The 23,298-nt window shown below is 32.5% G+C and overlaps 1 protein-coding gene across 3 annotated transcripts in view; it reads right to left on the bottom strand.

The window, feature by feature from the left end:
• Positions 1-6,584: 6,584 nt before the first annotated feature.
• LOC112598723 (transcription factor Sp9) overlaps positions 6,585-23,298 on the bottom strand; it is a 72,499-nt gene continuing 55,785 nt past the window's right edge. For all 3 annotated transcript variants that reach the window (XM_025345293.1, XM_025345294.1, XM_025345295.1), the window contains exons 2-4: positions 15,486-15,557; positions 8,666-9,275; positions 6,585-7,827 (exon numbers count right to left, since the gene is read on the bottom strand). In XM_025345293.1, the coding sequence (XP_025201078.1) occupies positions 6,683-7,827; positions 8,666-9,275; positions 15,486-15,557 (1,827 nt within the window). In that variant the 3' untranslated portion in view covers positions 6,585-6,682. The remainder of the gene's footprint in view (positions 7,828-8,665; positions 9,276-15,485; positions 15,558-23,298) is intronic.

The following is a 23,298-nucleotide window of genomic DNA, read 5'->3' as shown; positions in this document are numbered from 1 at the left end:
GTAAAAGGCGATATACATCAACAATGAACAAAATATGTATTTAATTGATTTTAGGTATGATAATTATACTAATATTAATTAATTAGAGTTCTTAAATCAATTTAATAAGTAATATCTTTTAACTTTTATTAATAGTATAATTTTATGGAAAAAATTTCGTCTATAATCAGTAAAGAAAATTATTGACTTATTATTATTTTTTTATTTTTACAAAACATCCTCGTCTTATATGAATCAGTAAAAATTCACACTCTAATATATAATATATAAAACAAACTTAAATGATCTGTTGATTCTAAAGTAAAAGTAGAACCCGGACTTATATTTGGGTTAAAAAAGTGTGCTCAGATGACCTATGGTAATTTTAAGGCATAATAGGTACCTACCAGCACTCAAACAGCCGACGCCCCTGTGTATATTATGTTCGTCAATAATAATAGTCATGAGATTAACTTACAAGTTACAATAAGTAATACAGACATCGATTGTTCTAAAAACAGCTAGTAATGTCCATATAATATTTTATTTTAATGCTTAAAATACTGCTGCAGAATATACTATAAATAAACGTTGTTTATTGACTATTGTTTATCAAGGATTTGAAAATTAATCTTTCGACCTTCCGACCTAACCTCCCCGCCTCACTACCACCAAGAATTGTTTTCCGGCACACCACTGATTATTATACGATATTGCAGTAGATTGGTTACCATGGCGAAATTATATTGAATCTTAAATTACTTTAAACATCTATGATGTTAATGTACTGATGATTAATCAATTAATTTTATTATTTTATATCAAATATTATTCAATCCTTAATATCTACTAAAATTAAAATTTTATATTTTTCCTTTATTTTTATAATAACTCATAATTATTCATGAAATTACCAACATTAGTAGAGTAAGGGAGACCAACTGGATAAAAAAACACGATAGCACTATACTCTGGCGGTTAAGCAAAAAAAAAAAAAATAGTAACCGATAGGTAGGTATAATAAAAAAACTTTTAAATGAAAAAATTATTTTCAAGTTATATAATATTATTGTAGTTATTGTAGTTTAAGTATGCAATTTATATAATTTTATTATACCTAAGTATAAATGTATAAAACTATTGAACTTAGAAGCGTTTTAATTTACAAGTAATATGTACTTGTAAATATTTTTATACAACTAAAATCCAAACAAAAAGATTATTAAAAAAATTACAAATTTATTATCTCTTACTGATATGAGCGCAATTTTATTAATTTTCCAAAAGAATGGCAGTTAAGGTTTTCTATATCACTTCGAATATTTATTACACGCGTAAATGGTGAACACATTACATATTTATATAGAATGATTTATGCTCGCAACGATTTTCGATCCTATACTGCAAGAACAGAATGTGTACAAAACAAATTAGCACAAATAACAGTGTATAAATATAGTACTTTTTTGTGAATATTTAAATATTATGTCGTTTAAATATTATATTGCTTATAGTTAGAACATTAGATATGTTTTTATGCTTATAGATATTTAATATTATTATACTGTACTGTAGTTAACTGTGTGCCGCTTAACAATTTTTATACAGAATATTAAGCGCTTAAATAAGTAAAGAAAGATACCATACATAATAATAAATGTTACATAATTATATACATATTAATATAATATGTGCGTTTATAATAAATATTTAATAATTCGCTATTGTATGGTTTGCGAAATTACTTGATACTTTTACCTAGTACCTACCCTTAATACGCATTAAATATTTGTAATAGTCTGACGCACTAACGTACTTTTAATTGTTTGTATCCACAACGTCATAACATAGCTGGTATACATATCACAAAAAAAAAAAAAATAATAAAATATCATTTATAATATACACATAATATCAAAATAATTACAGATTTGATTATACTTAGGCTTGACATCTGACAAGGTGAATGAAAAATCTGCTACCGTTAGTATACGTGCTTAATAATATCAAAGCACTCAGATGTATGTAGGTATATTATTGCCATATATAGGTGTGTAGGTACCTACTGATATAATATTATCGTAGTTAAACGAGTATTAGGTGGCCTGAAAAAATAATTTAGAAACTTACGCGCGTCACAGTTTTTACAGTAGTTGAAAAGTATGAACATATCGTGCTCAAATCGTTTCATTAGGTAAATATTGTGTCAACCTTGGTTGCACACAATGATTTACGACGAGGATATAGACGAATCTCTCCATGATATAAATAGGAATTTAATCGTACATTTTTACGCATATTTTTTTATATTTTATGAGAAATCCCTTACCCCTCACCATCCTGGCAAAAATAAAAAGTTAATAATAATGACATGGATTTTATAAACGTCAACGGGCGATTTAATATTTCGAGGAAAAAAATTGACACCGCATTAAACTGTTTTGTGACCGCGCCTCTTCGGGCGCCGACGTGTCAATGTAAATAACATATGTGCCATATAATAATACACATTAAGCATAGGTGCCATACTTAAACTTATGTCCGGTAAATGCCATATACTTATACTTAACTCTTGACCGTAATCACACACGTAATACGTCATGTTTTAAATATAAAACGGTAGCTTCATCAGACGTGACCAAATAATAAAAACGGATAGATAAAAAAAATCACTTGAATTATAATATTATGCAACACTAATAATATTAGTAAAATATATATGAAAGGCTGGCCTGTGTCGCGATAATTATAACTATACAAGCGTGTCCATATTTCACGCGTTTTCGAAATAGTATATAATAACGATTACAATAATAATATATTAGTCCATTCACTGCGCAGACGGAATCGTGTTTATCGTACTTCGTAATTTGTTTTCATTATTTAATCAATTTCATAGTTTATACCCGACATAAAGAATTGCAATTGCGCACATTTACATACAATGAATCTTCTTATAAATGCGCACACATGATTAATATAAATAAAAATGGATAATAATATTTAAAAAAAAGTATTATTTTTCTCAAGTTTTTTTAATTTTTTACACACCGAACCTTGTGGTTACAAGATAAATGAAGCAAAACTCATAGAAAATTGATTAGTCCTCAAACAGTAATAACAATTACATATTATGTATATACAATATACATATATATATATATATATATTACATTTTATGCAATATAATAGAATAATACAATATAATGGCTTTTTTACTCATATAATGTTATTTTTACGGATTCGCCTATCCAGGTGCATAATAAAACTCAGAATATTGACAATGTGAATTATTTTTTACCTCCTGCCGAGGTATCCAAATCGCGTATATAGCAGGTATACAAACGTAGTATATACGTATAACACAATGACATACTTCATAATATGAATGTATATACGCGCACACACACACACACACACACACATATAATATAATACACCATATACTGACTACTGCAGGTGTATAATCGGACACATGAAATGTTGGCGAATAAGTGGTATAAAATTATTATTATTATATCTTCATAATATAGGTATGTTTTACTATGTATCGTAATTCTTTTTTTTTTTTTTGTCAAAAAACGGTCATTCTCTTGATACATAATATTTTTTAAATATTTACTCTATTATCATTTAGTTATAATCTTACAAGTTTTTTTTATTTTTAGAAGTGGATTCTTTAATTTTAATTTTATTTGATATTCTGAATAACTAGAATATTTCAAAGGTACATATAACAATGTATAATAAACAGTTATACCAGTTTATAGTAGCCCATATATAATATGATAGCTACGTGTGCCGCGTGGCATATTTAGAAAATTTTTTTTTTTTTTGGGGGGGGGGGGGGAAGACTAATCAGTTACATATAATTTTAAAAAAAAAAAAAAAACAACATTATAACTGCAAAATATATGTGATTATAAAAAAAAACCGTATTTCTGTTATTAATGTGTACAAAGTAGTCCTGATATCTCGGCGAACAAAGTAGGTCTTTGTATTATTATTATTTAAATTAAATAATAATTTAAATTTTCTTGAAATTACGAGGGGGGACTTATCAGCTCCCCTCAGACTTCCCTCTGGATACGCCACTGGCTACATATCATAATATACGATTATTATGTATACCTATACTCGTATACACCCGCCCGTGCATGAAACAATATTCAACGCGGTCGAGTTGATAACGACGCATCAGTGATTTTTACTTTTATAGGAATTTTTTAGACATTATTAATATTTAACAGTACAAACAGAAAATTTTCCGAGCGTACACATATTATATACCGGCATGTGTACTTAATATGGATGGCGTTCCATCCGTAGTACATTCGTTGCAGCTTCCGGGGATCGGCCGGGACGGAAAACAAATAATATGATAAATCGACCGCGCCATAATATACATGAACGCGACCGCATACCTATAACACATAATATCATATTATATTATTTTTTTATAATAATATGTATTTATATGGAATGAACGGCAGAGCACACGTGACTGAAGTTAACCGTGAAAAGCAACAAATACGACGATTTACGCGCATGCGTGTTATCTCGTAAGTACGCCATATAATAATGATATAATACAAGTGGCTAAAATAAGTTGAAAAAAACAACTTCCATGATGTAGATATAATGCGACAATATTTGGAAAGCCGCCGTATGTGGGAGGAGTTTAAACAGACAAGACGTTCGCCGGTGTAGGTGTTAACGAATTTGTATCTGTCTGCAATACTATTTTTTTTTTTTAGTTTGTTCCAAGGCAATATCACAAAGATAGGTAATAATATACTATATAATATGCTCTATGCAGGTATAACATGTAAATGTGACTTAGTCTCCGGGAAGCTCGTGTAAACGCACGCACGATTTACTTATCATTTCCCATAAATACGGAAACACGGGCGGATGAATCATTATCGAACGTCCGTCGTAGATTTCAATAAATAAATCCTATAATACGTGAAGGAAGAGCGTTCAATTACTGCACCGCGGCCAGGATAGCGTGTCATGTTGCACGGTAAACGCTGCTGCACATAATATACGTCACGAATGTGAAATAATATACTTGTCAGCGTTCGTATTACCTATACAATATAATAATATGGATATTAACGCTGCAGAGTTGGGCGGCCGTGTTCGTGTATATATGTATAGTATCGTGTGTTTGGCTTTTCGTCGTCAAGGTTTTATTTGTCGTTAGAAAAACCACAATGGCTGCGGGCACGGAAAGGCGATAAAAAAAAAAAAAAACCACCTACACGGCTACACACCAAAAAACCCGCACGTATATAATATGTCGTATATATATTTAATCATTATATAACATATATACAATAAAAGGGTAAGTATATATATTGAAAGCGTATAATGTAAGATGTATCGCATGCCACATAACATAATACGTATGTGTGTATTCTTGCTGACATGAAGCGGAAAGAGAAAAATAATTCCAATTATGAGACAACAAAAAAATTATAATTTATTTCGTATAATTATCAATACGCATATTATATATATATATATATAGGTAATAAAAAATACAGTACTTATATAATATAATATATTATACATATCATATATATTGGTGTACATATGTAGAAACGTTGAACATTTTTTATTAATTATCTATACACGGTTCTTACGCATTTAAACAACCATATATTCACAATACAATATAATGTTTATCATTTAGTTGTACGTTGAGTAAATCGATAACGGTGATTATATGTTATTCATATAAGTTTTTATATAATATGTTTTATATATAAGTACAAACGCGGCTGAGGTTCGACGACACAATCGGCAGTCGGCCACGTATTCATAGGTAAACCGCGGTGTATTTAATATAAAAAAAAGAAATTTATTTTAATCGTTTAAACTTTAAACATAGGTAAATATAGGTATACACGAAATATAAGATTTTTTTTTTAACTTCATTACCCTATATGCACGTGAAGCGGACAAAATACTTCGTCGAGAGTTTAACACTAATCAAAACATTAATAATAATAATAATAATAATAATAATAATACTTTTTTTTTTTTATGTTTTTTCAATAAAACATTGAATTATGTACACAGATATAATGCATAATATAATGAATTATATTATAATAATATATTATTTACAAAGTGGCGACACGCAGTTATATAACATAAAAAGATTATAATATATAATATTGTATATATTATGTTAAAAAACACGCCGCGAGTGTCAAAAGTGGAAAACAAAAAAGTTTGTAATTTGTACAACAATATCGTTTCTGTATGTATATAAATATATATAGGCAATACGTACGAAAAAGATTTACCGTACAATTTGATCGAATTGTCCGTTACACGAATAGTGCAGTCAGTACGTGTAGAACGCACTGCCGAGGGCCGCGTAATGCGTGACCAAGTCGCTGCCGTGTTGGTGGTGCAGTTGTTGGTGTTGCTGCAGGTACTGCTGATGATGCTGGTGTTGCTGCTGGTCCTGTTGCTGCTGCTGCTGGAGGTGGTGATGATGATGGTGGTGGTGATGTTGATCGTGCTGCTGCTGCTGGTCGTGCTGCTGAAGTCCGTTTTTGTACTGCTGCTGGAGACTAGAAAACAACTGTGGGCCGGGCGTAGCACCACCGCCGGTGCCGCGGTCGCCGCCGCCACCGAACGCGACAGTCGGCGGCGGTGGCAGCTGCACCGGCGGGGGCGACGCTCATTCCAGTTTCTCCTGGTACATCTTTGGCTCTTTGCCGGCGGCGTTCGTCCAGCTGCAAAAACTCTTCTGGTCCTTGTTGTTGTTGCTGTGCTGCTGTTGCACGGTCAGGAACGGCGACGGGCCAACGGCGTGCGACGACGGCGGCGACAACGGGACCACGGAACCCACGGAACTGACTACCGGGCTCCACCGGACCAGTCCGGCCGGCCCGCCCAGGGGCAACGGCGGTTTGACGTCCACCATGTCGGCCATGTGCAGCGGTTGCACGTGCTGCTGGTGCTGTTGCTGTTGCTGCTGCTGCTGCTGTTGCTGCTGCTGCTGTTGCTGTTGCTGTTGCTGTTGCTGCTGTTGCTGTTGCTGCTGTTGATGTTGGTTGTGCGGAGACGTACCGTCGGCCGCGCTCTGACTGTTCTCCGAATCGGAACACGAGTCGCTGCTGCCCTTCTTGCTGCCGCCGTTGCCGTTGTGCGTCTTGACGTGCTTGGCCAAGTGATCGGACCGCATGAACCGCTTGTTGCACACGGGACACGCGAACCGCTTCTCGCCGGTATGCGTGCGCAAGTGCCGCTGTAGCTCGTCGGACCGCGTGAACCGTTTGCCGCAGAACAGCCAGTTGCACACGAACGGCCGTTCGCCCGTGTGCCACCGGAGATGGGCCTTGAGGTGGGACGTCTTGCCGTACACCTTGCCGCAGCCGGGTATGTGGCAGCTGTGCACGTTCTTCTTGAGGTGGCCGCCGGCCGGTCCCAGGCGCTCGGCCTCCTGGCAGTTGGGACAGTCGCAAGTGGCCCGTCCCGTGTACCGGCGCTGCGTGCGCGGCGACGGTGTCTGGGGCGCCGCGCTGTACGCCGCCGACACGGCGGCCGCGGCGGCTGCGGCTGCGGCGGCCGCTGACGCCGAACCCGGTGACGTGGCCGACGAAGAGGACGACGACGACGTGACGACGGACGGGTGATGGTGGTGGTGATGGCCCAGACCGAACGAACCCTGTGCGCCCGGCAACATGGACTTGTACGTGTCCTGCAAGAAGTGTTGGTTGGAGAACAGGTGGTGAGCGGCCGCCGTGTTGGACGCGGCCAACGAGTGGCTGAGTGACGAGTAGTCCGACTGCGCCGCGTAATTGGCCATCTGTGCGTGCATGCCTGAGTGAAAACCAAAAAACAAAATTATCAAAACTCTTCGACATCACAACACACATCATAATAATAAGAGAATATACGATATTGTGTAGGAGGTAGATGTATGACGTCATTGTTATTGTCGTCATCAAATATTTTAAATAGGTTTATCAAGTACTGCGTATATATATATAGGCATATAATATACTACGTAAATAAGTCACGTTTCTAAACGTCCGGAGAAAAAATTACGATACCAAACTATTTGTACTCGCATACCGCGCACAGGTATAATAGGTATATGCATTACGTTTATACGTAAATAAGTCGCGTTTTTAAACGTCCGGAATAAAAAAAAAACTACCTACGATATTCAAATTATACCGTAATGTTGCAGTGTGTATACGCGAGCGATTATGAAATGTGAAAGGAATCATTTAAACGTCGAAGTATCGTATATTATATTATACACATGCACGTTATAATGATATTATACGTATACATAGTAGCGGATCACGATTCGCGCGCGTTTATAATCGACCTCGCGTCCTCGCTGCATATGCGTACGCGTGTGTCTGTGTGTGCATATGCACGCCGGACCAGCCGCGTATTTCAAAAACAAATTATTCGTATACCTACGATTATTTTAATTTTAATTTTTTAATAGCGAGCGTATTTTTATATTAATTATTTATTTTTTTATTTTTTTTTTTGTATCTCGTATCATGCACGACGCCGTTGCAATACATACGCGAAGACCGTACCTATACGTTATCATTATAATTCTACATCGCAACATCATAAATATATCGTAGAACGATAGCAATAACTAATGAATATATAATGTGCACACAACACTTACCTCCACTCATGTCCAACCATCCACTCCCGTGCACGTCCCACCAAGCGGGATTCACGGACTCCGTCTTGATGGCGGGCGCGTGGTGTCCGGCTGTGCCCATCGAATTGAACGGCCACTCGTACGGATGGCGGCCGTACAGCGCGCTGTGGTTGTCCACCTTGCCCAGCAGTGGGCTCTGGTGATGGTGATGGTGGCCGTTGTTGTCCGCGGCCAGCGTCTGATGGCCGCCGCCACCGCCGCCGAAGTATATGTTGCCGTGATGCGGCGGCGGCGGGGGCGGGTAACCCGCGCCCGTCGGCACCGGCGTGGACGGAGCCGACGACGTGGACGTGACCACGGGCCTGGGCGACTCGGCCGCGCTCGACGACGTCCGCTGCTGCTGTTGGCACTGTTGCTGTTGTTGCTGTTGCTGTTGCTGCTGCTGCTGCTGTTGGTGCTGTTGCAGCGGCGAACCGGACATGTCGGTGGACTGCTGTTGCGGGCTCTTCTTCCACGGATAAAACCCTTTGCCCACGGCCGCGTCAGCGAGCGGCGGAGGCGATTTGCTCTGCAACTTGTTGCACTGAGCCGCCAACATGGCCAGCGGAGTGTTCCTCAAACCGGGATGTTCCTGAAACAAGATTTGCGAGTTTCCGGTCAGTACATCCGTGTATACGCGGTTATTTTAGATGAACCATATAACATAATAATATATATGGACGCAATGTACACAAAACGATTCAGTACCGCTACACAAATTGAACGAGACCCGCGCTACACGTATAATAATATTGACTGTGATTTGTGACGACCGAAAACGAATAGTTTCACGACTTTAAGTATTGATTTGTAACTTTCGACCGGTGTTCTAATCTATATTGATACGTATAAAAATCATAGGTACGCGTATGACGCGCGTTAACAAAGCGTGTCAACGGCGTGTGACTAACGACGTTTCGTGTAAAATTTGTGAAGTGATTTTAATGCGGTGACGATTTGTCGGGCTGTGAGTTATTATGTTTTTTTGCGGTGAATACGCGTTTTGATGACCAGTAATTATACAGTTATAGTTGTATATAATATCCAATGCGCGAAAAAAAAAGTATATTAAAATAAAAATAAATACCCGTGTCAGAAGAGCAATATCGGGCGAAAAAATAATCACGCACAAACGAGTCGTAATCGCGATTCGAATATAATATTATAATACAATATTATCAAAGCTGCTACAATAGTAGGTGGTACCTATATCATACGGGCTCGTAAAATATAATAATAATAATACTCTACGTGGAAATTTGTAAACGCAGTCCAGCAGTTGTTCGAAATTAATTATTACGATAAAAGTATGTTATAATATACGGTGCGCGTGGCGTGCGAAGCAGCGATCGTACTGTGTACGTATCGTAATAAATAATATTAAAAAAACAGGTTTGTCCGACGAAACGAGATTTACATGGTTCAGCTATTGCGCGCATAATTCGTACTGCCGACTGACCGCTGCTGCACAGTGCCTCCACAATATTATTATTACCGCTGCAATTTATAAGTAATCGAACTGTATCACAATAATATCATAGCAATCGGGAAAATAATAAAATAATTACGCAAGACAAATGCCTATAATTTAATCGCATTTTTTTTGTACGCGGCAACAGTCCAAGCGTTTCGAGTAGTGCCCACTGAATACATCATAGACTAAAGTAGATAGATATTACCGGAAAATTGAGTGTAATCACTTACTAACGACGCGTTCGATTCTGGCGCGTTTTATTTTGTATAATGTTATATATTATTTTATACACCGTTCCATAGTTGACCTATAAATATTTACTAATTTATTGCTATATTTTTTTCGACAAACGGGTACAAAAAAAACTCGTTCCCGGCTCCGGCAAGTGATGGTAGGTACGTACGACACCACGACGTTCAAGCCAATCTAAGCGCAACTAGTCTTCTGTCTTTGCATCCGCACAAACGACCGATCTTGTTTTTCGAACACTAACGCGCGCGCGTCATTAACATCGCACGCAAGTCAATCCACCCACACACTTCCTCATTTCAATTCCTATTTTAACAGTTATGATATTATATTATTAAACGCACAACGCACATACACGAATATATGTCCAATGCAGAGCGCGAATGCGCCCAACGGCTGTCTACGCGGTAACGTGTTTAAAAATGTATGTAGACTACCTACGTGATATATAATGTGTGTACGTATTCATATTTTAGTAAACCGTTTTGAATAAATTAAGTTTTTAAATTATTACAAAAATAATGAAAAAAAAAAAAAAACGACATCTGAATTTGATCTCGATATTAGACAGCCCAATGGTTAGGTATAGGTATAATAGAACCGACGACGTCTACAAACACATTTTAACCTATACCGTCTTTGTTCTTTACATGTATACCTACCTATACGAATATATAGGTACCAAGACATATCGAATACATGACAGAAGAGAACCGTCGGGTATTATTATTTTTGTGTATCGAATCATCACCATTTTTTTTCCGTAATAAGGTTCAGAAAAATAATTGGTACTACCGACTGAAAAAACGAAAAAAAAATAATATTAAATATATACATATTGTATACGCATATACGCATACGAATTTTACCTCCGATGTAGGTATACAAGAACCTATAACTGAAATAATGGACAAGACGACTGCAGCAAGATCAAACTTGAGCGGACGTGTGGTGTAGACAATTATTTTATTATAATACAGAGAAAGAATCTTGCACCAAATAATATAAAGACGGTGAAATATCGATAATCGATTTAAATTCCTAAGTGTAGCAAATGATCCTAAATATCATTATGATGTATAATAAAACAAATATACAGGTGAGGTCAAAAATATAATACGATGTTGGATTCGTTGACAGACTCTAATGATGTATTACACGAAATATTATATACCTCAAAATCCAAAGACAGCGTAGAATAAAATCATGTACAATGAAATATAATAATAAAAAGCAACGATTGTAATTTTTGAAAATGACAAATGAATCAATTTTTTTTTTAATGATTGTCTTAAATACCAAAAATATTTAACAATTTCAAAAATCTGTTCAATGATTTTTAACGAAAACTTCTTTGAATGTACCATAACGTGAACATAATGTACATAGCGATATAAGTATTATATTGAGACTGCAGTCTTAGTCACGATCATTCATTCATAAGAATTATTCTAATATTATTATACATATTATGTATGGGCGATTAACAATGTACCTATGTATAGAAAAACATTTTCAATGGGATTTAATTAGGTATTCTTACAGAATTGATATCCTCTTTTCGTCTGTAACATTGTATTTTATATTTGTGATTTGTATGCAAACGACAATTTCAAAATATATTAATTATCTATCAATTAATAATAATTATGCATAACACATAATATTTCTAGGTAAAAAAATTAAAAAATACTAAAAAAAAATTACACACATAATCTAAAACCAGTCTTGTATATAATATCATGGTATGTCATAATATATAAACGGTTACACACTTAAAAGTTTTCTTAATCTATGATGTAGGTATAGGTAGTTAATATGTATTTACCATTTAAATGTATTCTTGTAATACATTGAAATTAACTGAATATTACATGCATTTATTGTGCAGAGAAAATAATTGATCGTAAATATTTGAAGGATAATTGCATCGGTTGAAATAATCAAAACTACGAAATCTATTTATTAATTTAAATCTTATTAGCATGAAATTAAGTAAAAACATTACGTAGTTCTGTGACATTTATTATAAACCTAAATTAATGTAAATACCGTTAAATTACAATAATATAAATAATATTATATTCATATTATATTCAATCGGATCGATGTGTTAATATATCGAAATGAAAAAAATACGATTTTCAATGACAGTCTTTATCGACAGACGTTATCCAACCGTCAGTTGTGATCGTCGTACACAAAGTGCTGTCATATTAGAACCCCAATAACACTTTATACACTTCTACACTGACGAATAAAAATAACCACTCAAGCGAATTTGACAACCCATTCATTCGTCCGGCGCCCCTATGATTATATTATTATTGATCATCACGACTGTCATGCGAAACTCGTGCGATTTCATAAATGAAATATTTTTACCCTGCAGTGCATATTATACATATACAGAAATAACAATTGCACATTACCGTAATCGTCGTTTTACGAAATTCATAATTATTTTCGATTCATTGTTATTATGGCGAGTTGAAGCGACGCCTGTCATCTTGTATATGTACTTACATACTTACATGCATACACACACACACACACACACACACACACACACACAAGATGTATGAACACACAGTTTTCACTGGTTTGACCGGAAGACACTACATCAATATATTTATCGTCGTCATCTCTATGCCATTTATCGACTGGATCGCTGGGACAAGATTATAGACAAAATCGTGAAGGAATAAAACTGATCATCGGGAAAACAGCAGGGTCAAAACCAATTTAACGAAGATGAAGAAAAAAGAAACAGCCGTGTAACCCAACACCGGATATTCGCGTTATTGTCACCACGGAAACGTAAACATTTCAATAAAATTCGGAGCCGCCACCGTCCAATAATAATGTCACATTGTCCGAAAGGTAAAATCCTGTACATACACCTGTCATGCTTTCAAAAATTATACAATGATGTTTTTCTTAATCGAATATATGCGATTCTCGACAAATTTGTTCCACGCGTTGTATTCAACCGGACTGTACAAGATAAAAACGTGGATTTAATATATTCGAGTGATATTTCTATCAGAAATATTGTCAAATTTATGTGATACATCATACATCCTGTATACAACGTATAAATAGTATAAAAACACTATAGTATAACCTAACTACAGTCTACAGTCATCCATATATAATTTATTGTTGTGCAAGAATTCAAATATGTTTCGAAACTTATGCTGATTTCAAAGCAATAAAAATAACCAACGATGGTTTATTCTAGTTATACCTATATATATAGGTACGTACATAGATATATGCGCGCACATGATATTATAATATATTAATATAATACAAAATTGTTGCACGTAGGTACCAATTGTATAGTATACTATATATACACACGGCTAATTATAATATTAAATATTTACGTATTTTTAATAAGAATGTTTTTATACTAACCGTACAAAATTACTCACGTTATGAAATGTGAACGCAACCCACGCAACTTATATGATAATTTTAGAATGTACCTAACAAATTTACAAAAAAAAAAAACGAAAAAAACGAAAAAATGAACTCTAAGAATTGGTAAAAAAATTCAATACAATCAACTCTCGTTTCCGTTTATGGAATATATACATATAATATTTACGTATATGCATGTGTATGTGTATGTGTGTGTGTATAAATAGACTACAGTAGAGTATAATATATACGAACAGGAACCCGTTAGTTCCTGAGGCCCATAGGTGCTAGAAGAAGAAGGCACACCTTGTTTATATTCTTTTAACTAACAAAAAGATCACGAGATAAGCCGCGCCATTAGTCAACGTTATATCTGACGACGTCATAAAATTAATTATATACACACTTTTTTTACTCTTTTTTTTTCTTTTTATCAATGTGTGCTCGTTTTAATGACGATGAGTGTGCGGTTTGTGGCGGCAAGCAAAAGTGTATAAAGAGTGAATAATGAAAATAATAAAAAAAAAATTCAATTCAATAAGACGATTTTTTTTTTATTTACTATTGTGAATGTAACGAACGATATATACCAACCGATAAAAAGTCAATCAGCACAAAATGTTTTTAATCGCCATATACGTTTTATAATATTACATTAATATAGATAATGATAATCCTCCCCAAAAATTTCAAATTTTTAGGGAAAAAATAATGTATGGCATGTTTGAGAAACATATATTTGATGGAAAATGAGAAAAATATTCTTTGAACTTACACGCCTGTCTGTTACTCATACCATTGCTAGTGAGAAAAGGTGTGTGATTATTAAATGTATAAAAGTTATTATTTTTAGTTTGTTTTTATTTATATTCTGTCACTATTTTACTGACCAATGAGATAATAATATATAAGAACATATATTTTGTACTGAAACTTTATTATTTTACTGTACATTTTTATGTATTACCGTGCAAACGAAACGAATATAATACATATATGACGCACTTATAAGAATTTAAAAATAAATTTAATTTTAGCGAGATAGATAATACACACACGCACTACCTATACAACAGAAAAATGTCACTATACGTACACTTTTAATCTACGACAAATAATTTTTACTATAATATTGCCTATACATTTATATGTATACGCGTCACCCATAATTCTTTATACCAACAAAATGACATTGACATGTATATGTTAGTCCTTATATATACTAGCTGTACACTGTTAGTACTTTGTAGATGTGAAGGAGGAGATTCTATCGTCATTTTTTTTTTTTTTTAAAGTTATTATTTACTTGAAGAATGGCTTCTACCATTCTGTTATAACATCACCAGATTAGGTGGCGCCACATGTCATGCAGGGTTCAAAGATTCGACACCGACAGTCCGTGATGAAGCGGTTTTTATAATTTTCTTTTTCTGTCTCTATATACCTACATAATATTATATATATATACGTATATATGTATGTATAATACTATAATGCGTACAGAGTGTTTTACTACTCTCATTATACATGCCTGGGGCTTTTAGTGATGGGTATACGCGTTTAAAATCCATTTTCTACCGGCAGCTTAATCGAAAAACGGCGGCTAAATTAAAAACAAAAAAAAAATACGAGGAAAGACGAGCAACTTACCATTATCTCTTGTTCGGTGGGCCATCCTTCATTGCAAGATTTGCCGGTTAAGGCGCTTTGGAAGTCGGGAACCTATAAACACATTGAATAATAAAACGATTAGCAAAATTCATAATAATGAATAGGTAAAAATAATGGTACTACGTAAACATTGATAATATGGACATATATCGTTGCAATGTCCTAGAGATATCTATCTATAAAGTATTTGCGTTTGTTGATATTGGGCTTTTCAGAAAATATTGCGTCAATTAAACAAACTTCACTATTTTTATGTCATTTAAGACAATCCGTGGTTAAAAATATATTCATAATATATATATATATATATATATATAAATATTAATATTATACATTTCACTTATGATAATATGAATGATATGATACATCACAATTCACAAATATATATTATTCCATAACACACTATAATACCTAAAAGCATACAATGTTTTTTCAATCATTATTACTTGGAATATATAAATATATTTAGATTTTTATCTCTATAAGTAGATCATTCAGTCTTACGCTTCAATTATAATATTACATGTGTATGTGTATATTATACAAAATTCAACGAGAGGTGACATTGGCGACAGCTAGACGTCTTTCAGAAACGCGACAACGTCGAAGTACAGCGGTCGTACTGTTAAACGAAGGTCGTCCCGAAAAAACGGGTTCATTAATACATCCTCCGGGCGTAATATACATATTTTACACATGAATAATTTGACGGCACACCATCAAAGTTAACGTATATATATAAATACGTGTGTATGTATAAATATATATATATATATAAGTGTACCCAATAATGGGGGCTCACAACTACTATCTCAACGATACCGCCTTTAGCTAAAAAACATGTGTTTCGGACAAAACGCACGTCATAAATCCTTTCGTTCAGAATTAGTCGCTATATCTTTCCGCCGAAGACGTACAGCCATATAGGTATGTATATTATACATAATATTAATAAAAATGATATATATACGTGGTGTGTGAAATCTGTAATGTTGTATAGGTAGATATAGAATTTGTATCAGTTAGTGTGTTGGTTATTTATTTATTTATTTTTTTTTTTTTTTTTGGTTGGGCTACCGATTTACGCATGGTCCGAAAAAAAATCCTTTTTTTCCAAATTTCATTTTCAATCACTCGAAATCAGCCGCTCACTCGGCTATGACATATAAAACGCGTTTAAATATATTTATTGGATCGAAACGTCTACTTAAAATGATCTGGGTTCTCGTGCACAGCTTGAAAATGTCAGATTTGTGTTGAATGCATAGGTATATGCTTTACAAGAGACCGGCACTATAATAACAACTGACCATCAAAAATAACAATTGCCAATTGAACATGTTCAACAATATAAAATATATTTTATGTATATATAGTAATATTATGTTATATAACACATCATAATATGAATCATCCGCTATACCTCGTGAATAATATTATTATACCCGAACAGATGTACCTAAATACCTATGTAATGCTCACGCGAGAACTGATGGCAAAGAATGAGAACTAGCATGGATAAGGATATTTATTTTTTAATTAGTTCTTCAATGTAGAAAAATAAAACAACGGTCGCTTAAGGACATATGCGCCCACTGTGGAAACAATATTACAGTAGCATTTTATATATTTTTTAATGGGTTGTAACAAGTGCAAATATTCATTGTGTACATATATCATATACTCGTATTATACAGTATACATTTATATTAATATTTATCATTCACACACAATCGCCTGAAGTAATTTTTAAGTTTTTTCTAATTATATTTTGAGTTATTAATATTGGTTTCAATCCTGACGTGTTGTACTTCTATGCATATAGTTATGACCAGCAGCATTAAAACATAAACGAAAAAAAAAACTATAAACGAGAAAACAGAAGCGACTGACAAAACATCCGTACAAGTCATTTGGTCATATATTATAAATAGGGTTAAACTTAAATATCGAGTTTTAATAAGAAAACGTGGTTAATTATGTCCTCGGGGCCGATTCAATCGTTGTTTCAATATAAATAACATTATTATGAATGAAGTCCTACCGCGCATACGCATCATTGAAATGATTAAAGTATATTTATTCTTCAATCGATTTATTAAAAATAATTAATCCCTAGGCGAATTCCCACGGTATATAGCTAACAGACATATACAAACACATGGATCACGCTTGTAAATAGTCGTTACAACAAACAATGAAGTACAAAACAAAATATTACCTATATCGATTGATCAATAAATCTAAAAATTCAATAATAGCACACATTATGTATTGTAACAAAAATATACCTACAAATATAAAATTTCAATAATAGTGCACGCGAGAACTTCATGCACATAATATACTTGAGTATTATGCCTATCAAATGTATTAGTAGGTATATACTACCCGAGGTTTTATTTTGCAATTTCGGAATTTATGAAATCACTTCAAAGAGAAGCAAGATGATGACCTTAATACTGTCAAATCTCATTCGAATCTTTTTGCGGTTACATTATTGTATTATTATTATTATTTCTTCTTCTTCTTTTTTTTTTTTTTTTTGTTCAAAAGATACGATTATGCGTGCACTGCACCGTCACATTCAAGTGTCAAACGATTTGACGGGCGAAACGTCAACAGAATGAAAAGGGGCAGATTTCTTCTCTATACAAAGTGAATTAAAATCGCGTGCAGCCACCACCGTTTTCCGTGTTCCAGTCTTTATTGACCGCAATTTATTTTGATAGCGGTTCAAAGCCCGTCTCTGTGAACGCGCACGTTCCGTCAACAATGAGGCATATAGAAAAAAAAATAAAAATATATGTAGGTATAATGTGTATATAATATTATATAAATAAGTGTGTTGTAAAAATAAAAAATAAAATAAAACGAATAAGAAAGAAAAATCAAAGGCTTGAACAATAGACAAGCACGGGAATTAGCAGCCCCTCGAGGTTTGAAATCGTGTCGGCGTAATCAGCCCGCAATGGATAATAATATTATTGTGTCCGGAGGCCGCAATGATTTCTGACGGTTTGCTTTTATATATTATAGTAATATAGTATTATATTATTATACATTAAATTCGCAGCACCGTCGATTACGCGTAGCGATATAAATATAAGAGTTTGATTTTATATATATATATTACACAAATAATAAAAATAAAAATAATTATAATATTGTCTTATGATTTTTCGTCAAAAGTAATTATAGTTTTCTATAAAAAAAATTAGTAATTAGATAAAAAACAGAGAAATTGCCCTTAAATATTGTATAGATAATAACTAATAATTAATAATTAATAGTTTCTTATATTAACAAATAATAATTTACAAAGTGTAAGCTTAACTAAATATTTGATAATTAGTGCAAGAATTTTTTAAATGCTGTTCACCATACAGAACTCATTTATAAATCTAACCTAGCCTATATAACTATAATACATAATTATATATAGTCACAATTATAATATAGTCATATGAAATATTATATACAAATACTTCTTAATTATATTTTATATGATTTTATCAAAATTATGTTAAAGAATTAATTTCGAAATTAAACTTGTTTTATATTTTAAAACTATTTTATAAGAGTGTATGTAAAATTTCTCTTTGTTTTATTCAATTAGTTTTCAAAACATAATTATCATTTCAATATAATTTAGTTTGATAAAAAAAATATTTTACACAAATAAACTGTAATATGGCTTAAAAAATAAAAACATAACCTTAAAATATAAAATGTGCTCTAAAAATTCAAAAAATGACAAAATATGCAAACGCATTATTAAGACATGCAATGTCCTTGTTCAACTAATTATTTTTTAAATTACACAATTTGTAATTAAGCTTTTTGAAAATTATAAATAAATTGAAGTTTCATGAATAAAAGAGTTAAATTATAAGCTAATTGACTAATTTAATAGTGTTATTAGTTAGTATAAGTATATAATATATAATAATTATGTATAATATATAATATTCATGGATATACGTGTTTAAATTATAAAGAAACTACGAAAACAACTTTATTGATTTTAATATTTCGTGACATAAAAATGTATAATTGATCAAATTTATTATTCATGTACGAAATCAATTTTATCATAGTTAATCATTATTATTGCATGAATTTATTACTTTAATAATTATTAGTGACCTATACTAAAATAATTAATTAACCTATATATAAATAGGTACATATCATACAAATCAGTAAGTACATTTTTTTTTTTTTTTAGCTTCGAGTATAAAACTATTACAGCTCAACGATTATGTATATTTTTTAAATGCTTATTTTGTTAAGTGTCAATAGTTTTTCAAAACTCTAGAATAGTATATAGGTAGGTATATATTATATATATATTTATTGTATATTATGTTCATCAACCTTGGATAAATAACAATTTTGCTATATGAATAATTATGAATGATCTAATCTTAAAGTTATTTATGAAAATTATTCGCTACACTGAATAATACTTTAATAAGTTAACTTACTGTAACAATGATATGAGGTAACATGTGAATACATTATTAATGTTAATCTAAATTTTTGGCTCATATATATACAATTGTCATTAGGCGCGTCCAAGGATATAAAACGTAAATATATTTAAATTAAAAAAAAAAAAAAAAAAACGTAGACATATTAATATTCTGCTTGTAATTTGCTTATAACTATGTAGTAGGTAAACGCAAATTTTGTTTAATACTTATATAGTCAACGATTATGTGTTATAATACTATATGTCGAACGTTGATATATACCTACTTAAATAATAGAAAATAATTCAACTGCATGTAGTCACTCGTATTTATCCAATTGTAGTAAACTATTGTAGCAAATATCTTATCTATGCATGAAGGTTGTTTGATTACCGCAATAAAAATGTATATATACACACACATATGTATATATACTTCATAGAACCCTCGGTTTAAACGTGTAACTGTATATCAAATGAACTCAACGAATGATATGAATTTCATTACAATATTTATAGGTATAGTATACCTATTATGGCTAGTTTAAACGTGCGGGTATGAGAGTTAGTTATAATAATCACATAAAAAAACTAGATATACATAAAGTCGTAGGTATCTATTCCTATATATATATCAAACTGTTTAAATACTATGATGAATTATTGTGATTAATAATTGAATAAATTACCTATATACAATACATAAATGGTTTTATAAGTATTTTGTGTACATATTACATTACAGCTTACGGGTATATAAAAATTCAAATAATATGATATTGTAGTCGCATACGCAACACTATAAAATATAGATACCTGATGTAACTACATAATATATGTATTATAAGCCTCCCACATTTCAAATCATTCTAACTGATGACATTTTTATAATATAACATTTATATTTATATTCACGGGAGACGGGAGTGCGTATTGTATAAATCTAGGTACCTCATATACCTTTACCAGCTATTCTTTCCCGTTATAAACGCATAATGTATTATATTATATAGTTCATACACAAAAATAGGGTTATTGCGGTATAGGTTAGGATTTTTCTGGGTAAAAAATAATAATAATATAAAGGCTATAATACCAGTCAACGGTCGACACCCACTGCTTCCGAAAACCCGTTACCTGTGGCTAAACTATTTATATATCTTTTTGCCGTTATAACAACAGTAGCCTTCATATATATATATATATATAATGCATTATGTTTTTAAAACTTTTTTTTCCATTCAATTTCACTGAAAATTTATGGTTGGTCGGTCTGACTACAGTAGCGATACTTTTTTCTGTCCTTTCTACACAAAAACCGTTTCTCGGACCCTTTCCCACGATGACACGTTGACCAGCGACTGTGCCGATGAAGAGCCGGTCGTATGTATATATATACACATATAAAAGGACAATCGCACACGCAGTGAATCTCGAAGAGGGTTAAGACCCGGCGGCCGACACCCGCCGAGACAGAGTATGGTATCAGCGGGATGCAATATCCTAAGCATGTATATAAATACCTATACATGTGGTATGCACACAGGATTTTGTAGGTCTTTTGTAAAACCCCTTTTTGTGGTTTTGTATACTAAACTATATTTTTGCGTATATGTGTCACCACTAAATATTTATGTGGCCGCAATACTATTTATATACATTTGAATACAGCCATATGTGAGTTAGCTATCAACATTATATATCAAGTAAAGTGGGAATACGGAATACGGAATAATATGTAACACTGAGAAACCGAAAAATCATGATTCATATAGCGCATTCCAGTTCTTTTCTGATGTAATACCTATAATATAATGCAATAGTATTATTTATTACCAGAATTCTGTAACTGTGATAAGAATTTATTGGTACGATGGATATTTTAATTTCCTGTCTATATGGTTAATCTCTCTTCCCCATCAATTAATATAATATTATGATAACAGTAGGTATATAATAGTTATAATATGTACGAAAGTTGCATTAAAATTTGAATCTTGCACAATTTATCATATGTCTATAGTACCATATGGGCCCTTATGACGACCCAGTGCAATACACTTCACCAGATGTTTATTTCAGATATACTTAAGATAATTTAATGTGACTTCATATGCCTACTATTATTTATTCTATTATACGAGCATAATACATTAAATAAATAAGTACCTATATATTATATTATTTTACACTTATATTTTTCAATGAAATTCTTCATTTTCTGTTTTAAAATATTACGTATTTACATTTATATATTGAAATATTCCCAGAATTGAAAATGATGCAGCGTATATGCTGCAGTAGTGTAAGGTTTCCACGTGCAAAAATCCTCGTTTATTTTATAATATAACAGACTACCCTTAAATGTATAGTTGGGGTGAGAACAATCTATATATGCGCGTGTATATAATTGGAACCAATAAATAACATAAGACCCAATCCAAGATTTAAATGTGACAAAAACTCCAATTTCTCTCTTTTTTTGTATATACGTATATTGCGTATTTTTATATATATAATATATATAAATATAATAAAAGTGAGAAGGCGGCTTCTTTGCAGACGACAATAATAATCATAATAATAATACGCACCGCGATTTTTTGGTTCCAGAAAATACAATAATTTTTAGAGACTCGTTTTACGATTCGCACCCCCGTCGAGTAGCCCTTTGAACCCGCGCCGACCCGGAATACATTACACGAACATACATAAAAACACATTATAAACGTCATATTTTCTGACACATATTTCACGAATTGCCTATTGTTTTTCACTGGTATATCGGTCGTTTTATAATAGATACATTTACTTATTATTTTTTTTTTTAGAACATGTGTATATATTTTATATAATAATATATAGGTACAGTCGCATTTAACAAACAACTACAATCTCAAATAAAAATTATACCACTAGTGTATAAGCTTAAACTTATATTATGATGATTTTAGTACAGATACTATATGCATACACTAAAAATTGAACTATTAAAACCATAGGTACCATTAACCATATGTGCACTGTAAATATATAATAAAGCTCTAGTATAATTGGGCATGTCTTAATAAAGAATATAAATAAAAAATTAATAAAATATAAATTTAACAATTTCCAAATGAGTTCATTATATTGTTCTTTTAATATTCAATTAATTAAAAAATGTATAGGTATATATTAAGTATTTAGGTACCAATAGATTATATATAAATTAATGATACAATTAATGATACACAATATAATTCAATTTATATTTCAATATCGTATATTAATTCAATTTACAGCCAAAAGCTTAAACAAAAACGTTATATTTTT

Source organism: Melanaphis sacchari, unplaced genomic scaffold (assembly GCF_002803265.2).
Source record: "Melanaphis sacchari strain LSU unplaced genomic scaffold, SCAv2.0 Contig4_pilon_pilon, whole genome shotgun sequence".
NCBI classification, from domain to species: domain Eukaryota; kingdom Metazoa; phylum Arthropoda; class Insecta; order Hemiptera; family Aphididae; genus Melanaphis; species Melanaphis sacchari.
This window is presented reverse-complemented; position numbering and strand designations above follow the sequence as displayed.